Source organism: Numenius arquata, chromosome 2, assembly GCF_964106895.1.
Source record: "Numenius arquata chromosome 2, bNumArq3.hap1.1, whole genome shotgun sequence".
Classification (NCBI taxonomy): domain Eukaryota; kingdom Metazoa; phylum Chordata; class Aves; order Charadriiformes; family Scolopacidae; genus Numenius; species Numenius arquata.
In genome coordinates, this window is record NC_133577.1 from 64,122,544 (window position 1) to 64,141,279 (window position 18,736).

General features: G+C 39.2%; 1 protein-coding gene across 4 annotated transcripts in view; it reads left to right on the top strand.

Moving 5' to 3' along the window:
- Window positions 1-18,736, top strand: part of MICAL3 (microtubule associated monooxygenase, calponin and LIM domain containing 3) — a 110,748-nt gene that overhangs the window by 24,272 nt on the left and 67,740 nt on the right. For 3 of the 4 annotated variants that reach the window (XM_074168100.1, XM_074168101.1, XM_074168102.1), the window contains exons 17-24: window positions 2,472-2,567; window positions 4,768-4,824; window positions 6,702-6,806; window positions 9,302-9,409; window positions 12,060-12,167; window positions 12,843-13,029; window positions 16,099-16,187; window positions 17,311-17,398. In XM_074168100.1, the coding sequence (XP_074024201.1) occupies window positions 2,472-2,567; window positions 4,768-4,824; window positions 6,702-6,806; window positions 9,302-9,409; window positions 12,060-12,167; window positions 12,843-13,029; window positions 16,099-16,187; window positions 17,311-17,398 (838 nt within the window). The remainder of the gene's footprint in view (window positions 1-2,471; window positions 2,568-4,767; window positions 4,825-6,701; window positions 6,807-9,301; window positions 9,410-12,059; window positions 12,168-12,842; window positions 13,030-16,098; window positions 16,188-17,310; window positions 17,399-18,736) is intronic. The other variant, XM_074168103.1, reaches the window with a different exon arrangement.

The window sequence follows — 18,736 nt, forward strand, 5'->3', positions numbered from 1 at the left end:
ATTGCCTGCCAGAGTCTGTCAGATGGACATCCTTAGCTGTACTTGCTTATCAGTTTAAGTCTAGAATCTTGCTTGGCCCTGGAGTTAAGAGTTAGGAGGCCAGAAGTTTAAATGAGTTTGTAAGGCAGACTGTCTCTGTGTCTCGTTACACAGGTGGGGTAGGGGTGACGGGATTACTAAAAAGAGTGAAATCCTGGCAGAATCTGTTCTGAAGCAGTTTCTACTTTCATCACAAGACTTTTAGTGCTGTCTCCCTTGAAAAGGGAGAACCTTCAAAAGATTAAGCAGGTTAAAAACCTCACCGCAGCATTCTGCGTGGCCTGCAGTTTCCTCATGAATTGGATTACAAAGTTTGCTTTATCGAGCTACACTTTGAGAATGTTGAACTGTGTTGGCAAAATTGGTTTCATGCTATTATGTGCACCTCAGCAGCAGCTAGTAATGCATGAAGACACTGTTAAGTGTACGTGTACAGTGGAAACGTGTGTAATTTCTTATGTGATGGTAATATCTCCTAAAAAGCCTGGATTGTGTTTCATGGTGTGGTGGTTAACCTCCTCAAGTGAATGCCTACTTGTATAAAAACATTGTCCATGGTGTACTCTATTGCTTTCAAAGCCGTTTTGGCTGCTTTTGGGAAAGAATATTTCATCAGGAATCATGAAACCATTGAAAAGAGATGTGGTCTGTCCAGAAGAGGATCTACCTGTTTGGGTATGATGTGGGAGACAAGCCTTTTAAACTGAATTTTGTGCTGGCCTTCGAGACTTTCAGCTTATGGCCCTCAGCAGTCTTCTGCTATAGTTTCATAGGTCTCCTAACAGCAGCAAGGTATATGTGTAATACCTTAAATCACTGTTTTGTGCAAAGATGCTTCTAAGATGGAGATCACATGTCTTTTGGTGCAAATCTTTTCTGCCTCTGGCGGTCTGATGCTTGTTGTTTTGAGATGGTCCCCTGAAGTGTGATAAAGGTGCAGCTGTGCAAACTCTTTTCAGTAATTCTGATGGAACTGTGGTTTTTGGAGATACACAATGACAGACATTACCATAGTCAGCAGGAGCTGAAATCTTAACAGAAGAGAACTTGCAACACCAATGATTTCTGCAAATACTGTTTTTCCTACTTTATTTCTTATTTAAATCTGTTGATGTGTCTTTCCTATAGCCATCTTTGTCTTTGCATGCTCAGAAATGCATCCTACTGGAGGACTTAACGTGTACTTCGTATACCTGTACGATGTTATATTCTTGAGATCTGCCACGGAAAAATACACAAGTCTGTGAAAATGTTGAAATCTGAAGTGCAAACTCAGCCATGGTCAGATGAAAGTCCAGGAACAGATGTAGCAGTTGAAAATGTTATCACCCTTTCAGCTAGAAATTAGTGACTTCACAGCTGAGCCTTTTGAAACAGCATATAAATGTTCCTCATCCACTTCAGTGCAATATCATGTGCTTTAGTTTAAGCTGCTTGTAGCATGTGTTTGAATTGGAAGAGTTGATTTTTTTTTTTAATTTTTTTTTTTTTCTGCAAGGGAAGAGAACATCCAAACAGATGTTAGTGCCAGCTCAGATGTAAGGGCAGTAAGGAACATCTGTAGTAACTTTAAACAGCATGCTGTTTCTTTGGAGGCTATCTAATGGTGGCTTTGGATACATAGCATTTTAATTTTTTTTTTTTTTGCAGTGCAACAATTTCCAGATATGTTCTGGTAAGAACTCAAAAGAAAAGGAAAAATCAGGCAGAAGATACATTAATTAAGCAGTGATGGAGAAATGACTGTACATAGTAAGGAGGTACAGAACTAGAAAGGCATGTTTTCTGGCATAATAAAATGAGGACATGTATCTGCATTGAGTAATATTCAGACTATTCGATACGTCTACATTTTAGCTATAAAACAGCTATATTTCTGTTCTACTAGAATGGTGGAGTGCGGCTTAACTTGCCTGAGTTGGTTTAGTATCTGTAAGCTAAAGAGGAGGGATCTAAAGCTGAGAACAGAAATCTCTGACTTGAGTTGTTTTGCTAACGAGCTGCAAGCAAGAGTAATTAGGTCAACAGGATGGATATCTTTAAACATTGCAAGGCATGGCAATAAGTAATTTTTATGAAGCAAAGAGAGCACAGTCCAGCTGTGCTATGGAGAGTTCCGAGTTGTACCTTTCACTGATTGTAAGACCGTGAATCAGAAATTGAACTCATGATTGATGTAAGTACATGTTGGCTGTCCCTAGAAGTAGCTGTCAAACGGACATGTGGTTGTGTGGCTGTGGGTGAAATATTTTGGTCTTTCAGCTTCAGATAAAATGTAGCCTTAGGTCATTTGTGACAGGTGTGAGTTGAGGATCACGATGTCTCAGTTCATGTATTCTGGCCTGTCTCACCAAAGCCAATGGTAATGTTATCTTTTTTCCTACTATTATTATGATTTTTTTTTTCTTTTTCTTTAACAAAAAAAAAAAAAGATGAGGAGTAAGGAACGTTCTCGGACCTGCCCCAAAAAAGTGATCATGCTCTCTTCTTCCACTCCACCTTCTTCTCCACCATATCCCAGGCTGCAGGTGATTCCCTCTGCATGCTCTGTCCTTCTCTCTTCATTACTGCTTGTACAAGCGACTAGATCAGTTACCAGATATCCCCTTTACAAATGCATTGCCAGTTTTCTTTTTTCAGATGGTGTTAGGGCTTCTTCAGCCTCTTAGATTAGAAACACAAGTTGGTATTAGCTCACCAAAGTATTAATATTGTGATTATTTGATGCCCTGGAGACTCTGAGATTTTACTGTAGGGTGATTTGTAATTACAGTAGCCGTTTCCAGTTTTGAGTTGCAGCAAAATAGGAATGAAATATTTGGAGTAGTGCAGGGAAAGAAAATCCAACTTTTTCTCTGTTTCCACTCTTCATTTAAACAAGTATGAGTGAAAATTTGCCCTTGTATTCATGAAACTCTTTCAGGATTACTTATATGAAGTGCCTTTTCAGAGTGTTGTAGTGGCTTGCGCATGTCCAATGTGGTCTTCCTGTTTCCCCCACACCCAAGCTTTTGTCTCACAGGAGTTTCTGTTCAGTCTGTCTGAGTTTCAGTTTGGAGCAGTGAGAGCTGTTCTCAACAGAGCGTATAAATCCAGATGTTTGTGCGCATGTGTTTGCTGTCCTTATAGTTAAATAATAACTAAAATCCTTTAATATTTGTGCCTTGTTGTACACGCTCACCGTGCTTCTTTGAGTTGTATCTTTTTTAAACTTTTGTTTCCTACTGTAGTAATAAATTCCACTCCTCCCAGATTAATCCTGAACTAACCTTGAGGTGATAAAAAGGCAGCTGCAATTCCATAGACCTCACATAACTTTAAATAGGAATTGTACAAATAAATTTCCCCACAGGTGGAAAATGTTTCTTTGCTGAATGCTTGTATGCTTATAAACTCTGTAAAGGCATGTTACCTTTTGGCAGAGTAGACAAGACTTACCCTTGGACATAAAGTTTGACTTGCCTTATTGCTGTGATTTCTCAGAGTGTTGTTACATGTTAAATTTAATTTGATCTAATTATTGTCAGCCTCTGGAGCACACGTTCTCCGCTGCCTCTCTGATGTCTACATCTGCAAGATAGGTCAGGTCTGCTTACTGATCTGATTTAAAACTGTCCTGGCAAAAAAAGTGGTTAGTTTGCTGGCACACTGAGGACAGCATGGTGCAAGAAAGGGTACAGGAATGGATATCTAGGTAGAACGGGTGGGGAAAACCCTTTTCATTAGCAAAACCTGCATTTAAACTGAATTCAGCGTAATATTATCAGATGAGATAGCTGGCTGCCTTCCTCTTGTCAATATCCTTTGAAAATTTTGACAGATGTTTTTTATGAGAGAAGAAAGGTTTTCCGCAAGCTTACAGATAGAGAAACTAAGACAGTTAAATGCTTTTACTTTTGAATCTATGGTCTGGAATTTATTTTCCATATAGAGAAACTGGTTTTCAGTCACTAAGGTCCCCATTGCTCTGTATTTTCCCCCTCTGGCTTCTCCAGTTGTTTGTTTGTCCAGTGTCTTTTGGTTGCCTAGTTCAGTCACGAGAGCCAACTACTGCAGGGTCCAAGTGTATTTTGACCGTTTTCTATGTTATGTCCTGTTGGAAACCATTTTTTTTGCATGTTGTCTTGCTCAAACTAATAATAATAATAAAAACTTGGGTTTCCTCCTTGTAACTCTGAGGAATTTTTACCCCCTGCGCTATAGAACTGATCTGTTAGACTCAATTGAGAGGGGTCTGCTTTTGGAGACACTTTTTTCCTTAGAGAATGATTTTTTGTGTTTTTTTTTTTTTTTTCCTAAAATTGTCTTGGTCTAGGCCTCATAGTGACTCAGATGGATCTATGTCCTTGTTATGCTGATATCTTTTAAAAACCTGTACCTCTGTGCTTCTAATGCATTCATTCTGCCACTTCTTTTAAACTTTCCATTTCCTTCCTTTGATCTAACATCACAGTATGAATTATATTGAGTGTCTTACCATCTTTATCATACTAATTTCATTACATTGTAGCTTACTGACCTAATACGGATATATATGGATTGTTTTTTAAAATTTTCTCTACAGGATTCGAGTTATTATTGCCAGTTTTAGAATATTCTTCTTAATAAACTGTTATGCTATTTTTATGGCCTCTTTTCTGTCTGCATCATAAGAAAAATTAGATGAAGTCGTTTTTGACTAGCAAGTTGGTCTGTGGTTGTTATTAAGCTCATAATTTTTGCCTGCAGAGAAACAGGGAACCTGGTGCCGACTATCCCGGGGAGCAGAGTCCCAGACAGGAAAGGGTAAAGAGCATGAACAAATGGCATGGATGCTGATGACACAAGGCTGTGGTGGATGTGTGTAAGACAGAGAGCAAATGTACTGGGTAGTGAAACACACTTATCCTAACGCTGCTGTTAACACGCTGGAACTGCTGAGAGTCAATTAGGTCTGATTATTTCTGTGTGATACCCACAAAAATGCATAACAGGCCCTCATCAACGGTTTGCTACATGCTTTTATTTTGCCGTAGATCTGGCACTTGAGCTCTTCCCGTTCTTTTTCTCTCACACCTCTTTATTGAAGTATGCTGTGGCTGTAGCAGAACAAGAAGAGTTATGTTTTGTGCTAATTCATGCGAACATGGTTGCATTGTTTCCACCGCTTGCTTTCTGGATGGTTAAACAACTGGCATTCCATCCTGCCTCCTACAGGCCCAAAGTAAAAGGAAAAATGATGAGGCATTATTTATCATAGAGACTTTGAAGCCTTCTTAACAATGAAATATTCAATGTCTGTCTGAATGGCTCAGTATTATACAGAAGCATGGGAAAAGAGAAGATAGGCACTCATAAGAAGTGGTTGATTTGAATTCATATTGACAAATTAATTGACATTCCAGTAGAGGCTTTGAATGAATGAAGTCATAAGTGGTAGCCAGCTATAAAACTGTTGCAACTTTCAGAATGTATTCTAACAAAAGACTCTTGTGGGCTGAATGTTTTCTGACAGGCAGTAGAAAATGAATAAGCGTGTGTCTGCAGTGACACAGAAGCCCACAGCTTTATAACAGGCCCTAGTTCTGGTGGAAATGATCTAGTAGGAAGGAGTAGGTGGAACTGAAAGCAGCTGAAAGTAGAGAGTATTATTGATGTATCTGAATCGGAAAAGTGTTTCTCATAAATTGGGTGTGAACCCAATTTTCTGTTCTGCTTTTGAGGACAGTTAGCAATACATAGCAGCACCCTGGAGTTCCTGAAAGATCAAGCCTAAGGTTTCTTCGTGCACATATTTGTAGCTCCTGGTCCATTTACTTTTGAACTCTACAAACAAATTAGTTGAAGGCTGTGTGATACTGTAGGTTATACTCCTGTCCTGTATAGGAGGCCACAAGCCAGGTCTTTTTTTCCAAGTCACTGAGTACACCACACAACAGTCAAAGAAGATTGATACGAAAGACCAGAATAGCAGAGGTGTCAAATATTGTGCCTGGAATGTGTTGACATGACAGTGCAGTAAAAACAAGTAGGGCAGTGAAGTTACAGAAATAAAATTGGCAACTTCTGTGATAGTTTCATTTTGCTGTGCTTTGTTTCAGCCAGCCAGTCTCGTTAAACATCCTCTATTTGGAAAGTACAGCATTCACTTTTCATATACCAGTGGAGACAAACTCATTCTTTATGAGAACTGAAGTGCATTACCCTAAAAAATGGGTTTCTATGCACAGAATCTGAGAAACACAGTTATGTGCAGGTTTAGATACGTAAAGAAAATCCTTGAGAATTGAGAACTATGGTGAAATAAGTTGGTGAATAAGCTCCTTTGTGCATGATAAAGCCACTTTTTTTTTTTTTTTTTTGGATGGTAATGCCAAAGAAAGAGGCCACACGCTTGTTTGGGTTTGGCTGCAGCAGTCCTAGGTAGGAGAGTTGTGAATAACAACTAATTCAACTATTTTTTCTTGGCCTTGAGGGTCAAAGCTTAGCACTTAATTAGAACAGTAGACCATGGAAATAAATAATTTCCATTTATTGGAAATAAAAACAGTCTTCACGTGTGAGCTCCTCTTACTGTTCTGCATGTGAATTTCATGCCTTTTGTCTGGCATTTCGGTGTCTGTTCTTTTTGGGGCTTTTTTTTGCTGGTTTGTTTACTTCCTTCCTCCTTCCTCATCTCACAGAGATCTCCTCGTTTATTTTCTGATGACCAAGTGCCTGAGAATGTTGAGCAAAGGGCATGTCAGCTGGCTGCCCTCCTGGAGTCCAGACCTGCAGCGAGGCATCAGGTGACTACAGCCCTGCCTATCTGGTGTCCAGTGCGGGATTCTGGGTACCAGTGATATCAGGAGGCAGAGGGATAGAAAAATTCACCAAAATATGATGACCATTGCCATACAGTCATGTGGTTAAAAAGACGTTGTGTGGTGTTTTTGTCCTATTTGCCAGTTTTTAGCTGTCTCTTTGTTTTGATGAATGGCAATATTTCTGTTTCTCAAAACACAATATAAACAATAAGGTTAAAAACAGCCTGCGAGCTTCAGAGTACATGCTGAAAACCAGCAGCCCTCCAGATCAAATCATTTCACAGTGGTCGTTTACCAGTGAGTTGCTCACAAATTTTGCTTGCTTCTGGAAGCAAGAACGTTCGCATTTTCCAAGCATAATTCCTGGCTCTGAAGTACTATTTTGTGTCCATACTTCCTGTAAACTTATTTCCAACAGTAGAGTTGGCAGCTTGTGCAGATTTTCTTTGATTCCAGAGTACGCTTTTGGTTTGGTTTGGTTTTGTGCTTAATTTTCTTTCCAGCGTATCATCTTTGGCACATAGGAGCACACCAGTTTGAGCAGTGGTTTCTTTAGCCTCTGGTTGCTTGCCTCTTATCTCTGTTTTCAGTTATCTTCAACAGCATTTGGCAAACTGGAGAGTGCTTTTGGAAAACGCCATCTACATAAGTGATTTTTTTCATAACTTACTGAGTTAACCATCCAAAATCAAGCTCTCTTCTTGGGCTGGAATATAAACAGTCCCAGAACTTTTGCTGGTGGGCATAACTTTTCCAAACCATGTCAAAAGGAAATTTATAATATTTAGGTTACTTTCCATTGCTGTACTTTTGGGGATGCTGTCTTTGCTCATAATAAAAGTCAATGAAGCTGTTCTCGAGGAAAGAAGAGTGAACCTTTGGCTGGATTTGAGGTAGAATTTGGGGACATAGAAGAAACCATGAGAGACTGGGTAAGAAGACTAATTTAAACATATTAACATCCATTTGCTTCTGGGTGACACAACTGAAGATCTTAGGCATAATCCGAGGACAGCACGCTCATGCGCATTTCCTTACTCAATTGGAATGATGATACAGAAATTAATATCTAGACTAAAAGATCTTGCTCCTTCCTTTTGTGTTGCTCTCTAGCACTTTTAAGCTCCTTTAGAGGGTGGAAAAGATTAACAGCATTACAGTGCAAAGATAGAAATTGTTTTTGAAACCATCTAATTTCTGCATAGGGCAGAATTAAGAAGGAGAGAAAATATTAGGGAGATGGAGAACACAAAGTAGAGGAAAGGATAAAGTGGGTAGGGCAGAGAGGAGAAAGAGGAAACAGATGTTGGAACACTGCAGGCAATGATAGATTATGATGTGGGATTTAAGGGAAGAAAACAAAAATAGGGTAGTAAGAGAAAGAAAGCTTAGCAAAGAAAGACATTTCCAGAAAAGAAATTTGATGAAATGTTGATGATCTTAAATACAGAAAATCTGAGTATAAAATAAACAGTTATATTTCTTTAAATTGGGGAAATAGTGAAAACCAAGCTATTTTTGCATTTTGGCCAGTAGATTTAATTTTGAGGCTAGGCTATTCCAAGAAGCTAGAAATAGCTATTTTTGTGGGTCATGCAGCTATGTGACATTCATTTTTCCTTTTGATAATGGAAAATATAATTTTCTTGTAAAAGAGGCACAAATATTTGAAATTTGCATAATTTTTCTTTCCAGATTATAATTTCTAGGCATGCACAGTTTCTACCAGTGCTATTTGTCCATTACTTCCAGCTATTGTGTTTTTCCTATTTATGTGAACTGTTTCTTGGGAGATGGCCATAATGAGCCATGGAGATAATGAGAGGGGTATGTTGGAAGACCAAATTTTGGGTTCTCCTGTGAGGAACCAGTTCCAGAAGGATGCAAATCCTCAGTTTGGGATTTATTGCTTGCTGTTTGATAAGCAAGAACAGCAGATTGTTTTTGTTTCCCCTCGGCTTACAGTAAATTTTAGGTTGGAAATTTGCTGCTAATTACTGGCAATGCTTACAAGTTAATTTCTTTCTCTTCCATCCCCAAGGAGAGCGGGCTTTTAGTTTATAAAGTTAAAATATAGAAGAGGTCTCACATTGCCTGAAATATGGTCTTAGTGCCTTGGGCCAGTAATACAGAACAATGGGAGATACAGGAGGGGGAGCAGAGGAAATTGATTTGAGGTCTTTGCCAGTGGCTTGGCTGGTTGGGTTTATAGGAGGTTGGACATCTGTGGAAGTAGGTAACTGCTTCCAAATGGTCCTAAATAACTTAAAACCTAATAAAGAACAGATCAAGAATAAGAGTCTGCCTCACTAGGGAGCAAGTGAAGATACACTGGACTTCTTTTCTCCAAGTTTTCCTAAAAGAGTCTTTAGGAAATTTGTTTTGATGGTGGGTAGAAGGGCTTGAGTTTTTTCATTTTCTTCTCTCTTCCCTCTGTAGCCATGTGTGATTGCTTTGATTTTTATTTTATTTTTTAGCCTGAGACTGAGCCATCTCGCCGATTCTTTGTTGACCAGTGGGAGCTCTCCCTTAGCCTCCGTTCTTCTAATCGCCCTTCTTCACCTTCATCTGACTCTCTTCGACAGGTAGCATTAGCCTGAGCGTTGCAAGGTGCACTCAGCTGTGTTCGCTTCCTGCACCCTGGTCCCACCAGCCAAGGACACACCACAAGAGATGGCTAGGCTTGCAATGCTTCACCTGCAGAATGCAATGTCTGTGCATATTCATGCACAAATGAGAAGCCAGAGGCAACCTGGGGCATAACTTGGTTATTGTCAGCCATAGAGCAATTTGAAACTAAATACTATATTTAATGTTTGGTGTAAATGAAAAGCTTGTGGTATATCTCACTCTCTAATAGGTTTTTTTGAGCACTGATAGTCTTGGCTTTGCAGTAAAGCTTTCTTGTTTTGCTGGCTGCTTTTGTTGAGATCTTGGGCCAAGCTACAGAATGCGTTTGTGCATATATGCTTAATGGACAGCGTGAAATAAAAGTACTTTGGTTTTCTGAAAAATTACTGAGAATTTGAACTAGTTGCAGTTGTCATACATAAGCACCAGGAACTTGATTTGACCTACACTGGAGTGGGTTCTTTGCCCACTCCTGGAAGTGTTACAAAACGTTGTATATCCTGTAGGATTTGCCTACAGGAGGAAAGAGAAAATGCTTTCTTTAAGACCCAGTATTACGCCAGATATCATGTATAGGAAAAAAGCAAAATCAGAAACACAGAACCCCAAATCAAAAATTCAGCAGCTAAATTTCCCACACCAAATAGTCCAAAGTATTGTGAGTTAAGATTATGATAATCACTTTTTAAGCATGGAACTTCATATGCACTGCTAGAAATTTAAAGATGCTGAAGCATCTGCAGTTAAGGTTGGATGAAGGTTTCAAAGCAAAACTTGTTCAGTGGAAACCTGGTTCAGCTAAAAGAAATGAACTGCCTTTTAAGAAAACTTAAAAAGCTTCAAAGGTTTCTGGTCTTTTAGAGGAAAATTGAAAACTTTTGGCCAGATGATTATGGTTACCAGTTAAAGATCCATGTTGAATGAAAGGAAGAAAATTTTTCCAGTAGGCACCATTTTGAATGTAATATTTGACAAGATACTGTGTGTGACATTGAAAGGCAACTCTGCACTTATGTGTGTGCACACATTAGCTGAGGAAGAATATAGAACCTGGCAATTTTTGAAAGACAAATGATGTGGTTTTTTCTCGCATATATAAATAATGTGAGTGCTCTACGTTTTGGGGTGGAAACAGTAGACAAGTAGAAGTTCTTTCTGGATAGAAATAAACCCTCATTACTGCAGTGGCACAAAGCTTAAGGAATTGGGACTTCAGTGATAGCAGCGGTAACCTCTGATGGCTGAGCCCTCCATTTTCAAAATCTTTTTCCCCAAAGTACCACCCACTCAGGGGTGAATTTCAGTTTTTGCGATGCTTCCTGCTGTTCTCATGTCTGAACATGTGAAGGTCTTAAACATTCCTAAGAGGCTAATAACAACATGTATGCAATCTATGCTTTTTTATTAGTTGTGGGAAATAACTAGCAAGTTCTACGATACGACTAAAGGGGTTTTGAGATACAACCTCAGTTGTATAGCCCTTTCCTTCAGAATACTGTTAATCTTTGGTATTTTGCACTTGCCAGAAACTGGAGTGTCTCTCTGATGATCCTTCATTTGCTCAGGAGACTCCAGCTAGAAACATTCATCATGCTGCTTAGTCTGGAAAAGGAAAATTGCTTGGCGTGCTCCTTGCTGCTCTGAGTCAAATACGTGGCGTTTGCAGTGTGATTGAGCTAACAGGGATGTAACCGCGTAATTTTCTTAACCATGTAATTATAGCCAACGGTTCTAAGTATTTCCTGTGAAAAACGCTTCCTCTGCTCCTGCAGTGACTGAACTTGGCTTGCCAACACCCATTTTCTACCATCTAAGGTAACAGCCAACCTGCCTAGATTTCTTGGAATACTGAAAGGTTTTTAGATATCCAAAGTTATGGAGTCAGTCAGTACCCTTGATGGAGAAAAGCCTAGTCATAAAGCCATGTTCACAGTCGAACAAGTATACGTTCCAGATGTATGCAGGTATGGCTTTAACGCATTGGATGAGGCTCTTGCATCTTTTTTTCATGTAAAATTCTCTGTATTTTTAGCACTGGAAGAATTCATATTTTTGAATCGCTGAGTTCCTTAGTTAAGGATTTCTCCCCGCACCATGAATGCTCTGTAAATGAATTCTTTCCAGTTGCTAAGCATATAAATATGCTGTTGTGATCAGCATGTTGCATTAGACTATGTGACATGTCTTCTAAAAGATCTTTGTTTCTGACGGCAATTTTACCTGGAACCTAAACTCAGCCTATATTTGGCCTTGTCTTTAAAAAATGTCTATGCTCAGGTTCACAGGTACAAAATATCCCACAAGCAAAAATAAGATCTGCTTTCTTCATCATTAGAATATTTCTAGAGCACTTAGAGAATGCAAAACGCAAGCCTTCTTTTCCGTTGTTACAGTTGATCCTGGACTGTAGTGGTGATTTCTGATGACACTAGCTTTGCTATTACTACTTGTCACTTCATATTGTCCACTGTCTTGGCATGATTTGACCTCTCTGCACCTTTTCACCACCTAACCTATTACCATTTTAGTCATTTTTTTTTTAATTTGATTTTATTTTTTTTTCTTTTCTCACTGCCCTATTGTTTTATTCCATCCATCTGGTAGAAGTATATAAAGATGTACACAGGCGGAGTGAGCTCATTGGCTGAGCAGATAGCCAATCAGCTTCAAAGGAAAGAGCAACCCAAAACCCTTCTAGACAAGAAGGAACTGGTAAGACGATGTACAGAAGATGGTGCGTGTTTGTGATTTAGATGTACTGTAGATCTGAAGTATTGTGAGTGTGCAGTTGTTACTACCACTGATGGAATCCGCCCTAGCTTTGTGAAAGACTTCTCTTCCCTTTTCTCCATCCACCCTCACTCTTGTCCTCATTTTCCTTGCAAAATGTTTTAGTCAAATCTCAGTGTCCGAGAGTTCTGCATAAATATTTGAGAAATTCCTTGTCATATTTATGAAGACGTGTTTGATCCACTGGGGCTATTTCTGCATTACTGTTTTCTGGAGGAGATACTGATTTTGATAACGTGGGTCTAAGAGTTGCTGTTTGAGGGATTCCTGATGGTTTTGGCTTCCCATCATATGCCTCCTTCAGACACTTATTTCAAGGTCATCACTAATAATACTGGTGTCCGCTCTTCCATCCAGAGTTTAGTTTGCTCCTGACATATGTAGGCATGGCATCCTAGGACCTTCTTCCCTGGACAATAAGGTTAGGTTTTGGTGTCCTGGTTAAACCTGTGGACTGCATCCAAGAACTGTAGCATCCGTGTGCGGAAAAACTGCAGCATCCAGATGCTCCTGTGTCCACAAAAATGAAGAGAAAATAGGACCGTACAGTGGTGAGGCTGCACACACACAAATTTCACCATGGCTGTTTCTATTTAGGGCTCACTCAAAAAGGAGTTCCCTCAAAACCTGGGAGGCAGTGATGTCTGTTACTTCTGCCGCAAGCGAGTCTACGTGATGGAAAGGCTGAGCGCCGAAGGCAAGTTCTTCCACCGCAGTTGCTTCAAGTGTGAATACTGTGCGACGACTCTGCGCTTGTCATCTTACGCCTATGATATTGAAGATGGTAAGAGAAATTGCCTTTTGGTCCGAATTCTCTTAACTGTCCTGGAAGTCCATCTAGTGATTTCACCTCTTCCTTTGCTTAAAAATTATTTGGCGAGTTAGGGAAAAGAGTAACTTCTGTTCCAAAGACACCATCTCTGAAATTGTTGAAACTATGTGGATTTCCTGTGGACAGGTCATGCTGACAGCAAAATAACTGAGCTGTTAGGAATGAATATAAGATAATAAGAGCTGCTAGAATGCAAAGAAACAAAATAGTAGTTGGGGGCTTTAAAGGCCAAGTTTGAAGGCTGGACCCTTTACTTTTGTTTCAGTACTGTCAAATGAGGAAACTCCTTAGTGTTTAATACCACTTAGGAGAGAATAACACACTGAAGACGAATGCAGTCAGCTTTTTCTACTTGAAGACATCATAACTGTCCAACTCTTATGTTTATTTTAGATGTACTAAAATAGGAACTTTGTAATCAGGGGCTGTGATAATAGCTCATTACTAAGAGCTCATTACTAAAAGAGCTCTGTTTATATAGTGAAAAATTGAGCATTAAAGTTGAGTAGAGGTAAGTCAATGTTTCACTGAATTTCACTGAATTTTTTTAGAGTTGGAAGGGACCATATAGATCATCTAGTCCAACTCCCCTGCTGAAGCAGGATTGCTTAGAGAATGACAGGATTGCTTAGAGAATGTTATATATATAGAGAAAGTGTTGTTGAAGTAGTTACTTAAGATTCAGTAATGATGCTTGTTTTCTGTATCTGAAGACTGAGGAGGAAGGAATATGATTACAAAACTTGCTGATGACTCAGTTAACAGAATCTTGCTAAGAATTAGGGGTAGCTTCAGATATGCCTAACAAATCTGAGACCAAACAATATGGCAGCAGGTGAAACTCAATTGATCAACAAAGTGTGCATACTGAAACCATTAAGTTGAAATCGCACATCACTTGTGAAAAGTAATCTCCTTCTAAGAGTAGCAATGTGGTGCATTCTTTGCTTGAGCAGTGATTGACAGAAATTTCACGTTTTCTGAATTAAAAATATGAAAAAGTATCTCAGATAAACCTATTTATATCAGGAGGTGTGCCTATATTTTATTTCACGGATGCCGTTTATCTTTACTCCTCTCTCAATAGGAGAATATGTGTAAAATGATGGTATAGAAACTACAATAACAGAAAAAAGATGTTAGTGCTGATAATTTTCCCTACTCATTGAAGCAAAGATTAAGTAAAAATTATAAACTGATATGCCACAGGATGAAACTCCAGAATATTCTACTGCAAATTGAAATGTTACAAAATTTGTAGATATCTACTGCATGTAGCTAGGAAGAATCTTTTTGCGTATACCGGGTAGGCCAACTACCATGGAAACACCATCTAGGCTAACGGGGTAAAAAGCCAAAATTATGTATTGATGATGTGTTATAGAATGACTTTGTTATGGACTTGCTCTGTCATGAAGAGTTGAGGAAACTTAGAATCATCAAACCCGTCTCCCAGTAAGGAACAGAAAACCCATTATTACTTGGCCTGAAGGTCAGCGGACTTGGCATGGGAGTTTAAAGGGGCCAATGGTAATTTTGAAATCTTAAAATCTGACATCTAAAAGTAAAAGCTTCTTCAGTAATCAAAATTGGGAGAAAACATTTTTTGAGCACTGCTGTTATTTTGGGCATTCATAAGTAATTGAATATCTGATTATATGATTAGTAATAACAGACTGAGCTCCTCTGTCAGCTGAATGGGCTGAGACAGTTTTTGCCACCAGATTTAGCGATTCCCTCTGCCAGCAAGCTTATGTATGCATTTATGGCCAGATAGTTCTCGATGAAGCAAACACAAAGCTCGGAATTTCAGCATGCTTAGAGTATTGATTCTGAAATGCTATTACATGCCTGACAGTTGTGTATGTATATGAAGCAGATATGGCCAAACAGAAATATGTGGTAACCCATCTAATCTAATACTTGTGAAAATTTATCTTATAATTTACTCTGGGTATTCTTTGAGAGAAAAAATAACAAAGCTATGAACGCATTATTGCCATTCATCTAGCTGTTCGGACTGATGAGCGTTCTGCAGAGTTCTGCAGTCAGTGTCTGGTTTTAGGCTTCAAAGTCCGAGAATTTTTATCTAAGAGCTTTTCTGTTGCTGCTCTTCTCAAATAACTTGGAAGAGCAGTTTTTGGAAAGAATAAATATTAAGAAAGGTTTATTTACGCAGAGACTTCTCAAAAGGTAGAGTTTGTCACTTTTCCATCATAAAACAAAGCATTGTGCAAATACCATCCCGGAGAAACTAGAGGAAGGGTCAAAGGTCAGAATATAGGTTTGAAATGCATTAGGAAAGTTGTAGGAATAGGATAGCAGTAGGGGGATGCTATGGGCTGTGCATACCAAGCAGCGTACACTGACAACAATACATTGGAAGATAATTATGTGCCATCCATTCGCTGCTATTATTGTTATTTGCATTACAGTATTACTAGTGCTGCTTTGGCTTCCTGGCAGTGTTTAGATACCAGTGAAAACCCATGTAGACTTCTGGGGTGTTACTAAACCAGTAGTATCACAAAAGGTCTTAATTGTGAAGATGAATCATTGGTTGATTGTCCTTTTCACAAGTAGCCACTGTGCATTTTAGAGATGGTTCTTTGGGAGTTAACGCTGTCCTCTCCCGCTTTTCCTCTGCTGGTTGTATTCATTATTGCTTTTTCCAAAAGTGCTTCTGCCAGCTTTTCATGTGATGATTTCTTTGTTCCTCACACACTGCCGCATTGTTAGCATGTGATACCACACAAGCCTCACAGCTTTGCTTTGGTGTTTGATAGGATTTTAAGCTAAATGGCTGTCCGGCACCCAATGGAATGGAGGCTCGTTAGGGTGGGGGGGAGAGAGGAGGGCTGGAGTTAAAACTTCAGATAGTGTTTGCCTCCATGTATAGTGAAAAAACTAGATGGAGCAAGGAGAATGGTAGCAGAAAAAAAGTTGCAGTGAGATGGACATTTATATTGTGCTAAACTGCTGTGTTCTCATTGCTGACTGTCATTCGTGTTTTATCTGCAGGTAAATTCTACTGTAAGCCTCACTACTGTTACCGACTCTCTGGTTATGCTCAAAGGAAGAGGCCAGCAGTGGGTCCTCTGTCAGGAAAGGTAACTCATTATTTTCATCTAACGTGTCGTGTTTAATAGGTTTTGATTCTTAGCATTGAAAATGTAAATATGCTGTGGTTTTTTTTTTTCAGAAAATAAGATAATTCAGAGTGCATTGAGTTGCGTTCTTATGTCATAAGATCTGTGTTCTAAGTTCTATAAATTTTATTTAAAAGTGGTTCCTTTAATTACCGCTTTTCTTTTCATGGTTTCTTTATAAAATAATGTACTGTCCTGTTCAGGACAGGATTTTGATTTGTATTCTTGTCAGCTGAAATACTTATTCAGTCCATGCAGAGACTAAATTAATGTTACCAGTTTTGGTTTTGCTTTGATTCACCGTGGTTTTTCTTAAGATGAAACAAATTATTTGCATTTCCTTTGCATAGGCTATGAAGAAGACCTGCCTTCACTTATGAAGGTTTTCTGTGTATTAATGGAAACCTGCATGGAAAGATAGGATATCCCTTTTCCTATACTATTGTAATGGAAGCATTTGTGCTTTAAAGATAGGATCAAGACACGGTGTAATACAGAAAAGTCTGCCAGCTTTTGTCATTACAATCCAAGGCACTTAATTTGTCTCTTTAACCTCCTGTACGGTATTTTTGCATGTTCTGCTTGAGCAGCCTATATGGTCGTCTCTAAACAAGTTTTATTATGCTTGCATGCTATGAAATCTCCCTCCTCCTTAAATTATATTTTCCTTTGTGGTAGTGCTTGTCTTTCTACCTGTTTCTTGGGTTTTATTAGTATAACCTGAAGTTGTACTCCCTTCTTTTTGGAAGGATAAGGGATTCATCCCAATATTTGTGCCATGCTTCCTGCCAAAATAAAGATTAAAAATGGTATTTGTTTTATTTCCCAGATGAGCAGACCTCAGGGATCTCACTGCTTTGACTTCTTTGGATATCCACCTTGTTTTTCAGAGCTTTAATGAAGCCATAAATTGCAAAGGAACATGCTTATGTGATGATTAAAGTGTATCTTAATTGCAAGAAGTATGTCTTCCTAGTTCAATGTGTTCAGTACCTATAATTTCACATGAAAAAAAAAAAAAAAAGAGTATTGCTGAGACATATTCAATTTTAATATGAATTTAATTTCCTCGACATTCTTACAGGACACCAAAGGACCTCTGCAGGACGCCATGGCAAGTGATGGAAGTGGACGGGCAAATACCATCTCCGCCTCAGCAGAGAGGGCCCCAGGTAGCTCCGCTTCCTTCTTTAGCAGGGTGGTGCAGTACTCTCTTGGCCTCTTTGACAGAGTTAGGGTGGCAAGCCAGCGCCTGCAAAGCACAGTTTCCTCGATTGGGCTCCAGGTAGCCCAGAACCCTTTGGACTCCTTTTTCATGTGTCAGCTGATGGCTTTTGGGGTTCCCTTTCTCTATGTCCAGTCAGAAGTTCTCATGCAGATCCTAGGGGAATTCTGTGGGCAGCCTGCTGACCAGTAAGAACTAATGTGACCCAACTTTATGAGCTGTATAATTTGTGTGATTTTTGCGGTGCCGTGTGAATTTTGTGTGTTACGTGAAAGTCTCAATATATTATTTTGCACTGTGGCTTTGGGGCCTAGATGTTCTCAGTCCTTTCAAGGGCATTATCCAAAAGAATTCCAGGAAAACACAGATGCTCAGTTGAGGCTCTTCTCTTGAGTGGGCCCAGATAAAGAGCCCTGGTCTGTAATGTATGCAGCTCGGCGTTAGTGAAGTTAAAAGTTCTATTGATGCACTGGAACAACTCTCAAACTGGATTTCTGTGTTTGCCTGAATTCTGGGTGTGGTTTCTTGTTCTCCCAAGCTTCTCTTCATTAATCTGGTACTTGAATGGGAAAGATCCCATTATCTCTGGATTGTGTCTCCTTTGGAATTCTGGGTGTCTCTGACGGTTAATGGGATTGGATTCCTTAAACCCCTTGAATTTCATGGTGCTGGCAGGTCATGGTGCTCTTCCCTCACTGCCAGAATCTGTGCTGCTCCTAGCCATGGCTTTGGGAATGGGGTGGTGAATGTGTGTCTTGCTGTGAAGTAGTTTTGCCTTTTAACTTGAAATTCTAATTCTTTCTAACATGGGAGAAGTGTCTGTGCTACAAATGCTCGTTTGCCCAGCCCCGAAGTGCTCATTTAGTGATGTCAGGAAAAGGAAGAGATTTGATTCCTAGTATCTGTTCCATAACACTATGGATAAACTAAATCAGCTGCTTTTAGAGAGAGAACATACTTAGAGCAGCACTGTCAAGAAAAGAGTATTTTCACAGTGCTAGTTGAGAAAAGACCTTAACAACATGCAGGCAAATAAAAATCATGCTTTTGGTTGACTTTATGTATTATTCTTTGAAGTGTTTCTAAGAGTAACTGAATGCAGTCCAACAGAAATTTATTCTTAGTGTGTGCAGTTGATTCTTGAAGTGTAGTTACTTTCACAGTTTCCTCTCTTGTTTGTGTGCAATTTCTATATGACAAAATGGAGGAAAGTGAAAAGGTATGAAAGAATGACCTTTGCAAAATACTGTGGACAGATGGGGAAAAACACAGCATTTTTTGTGCA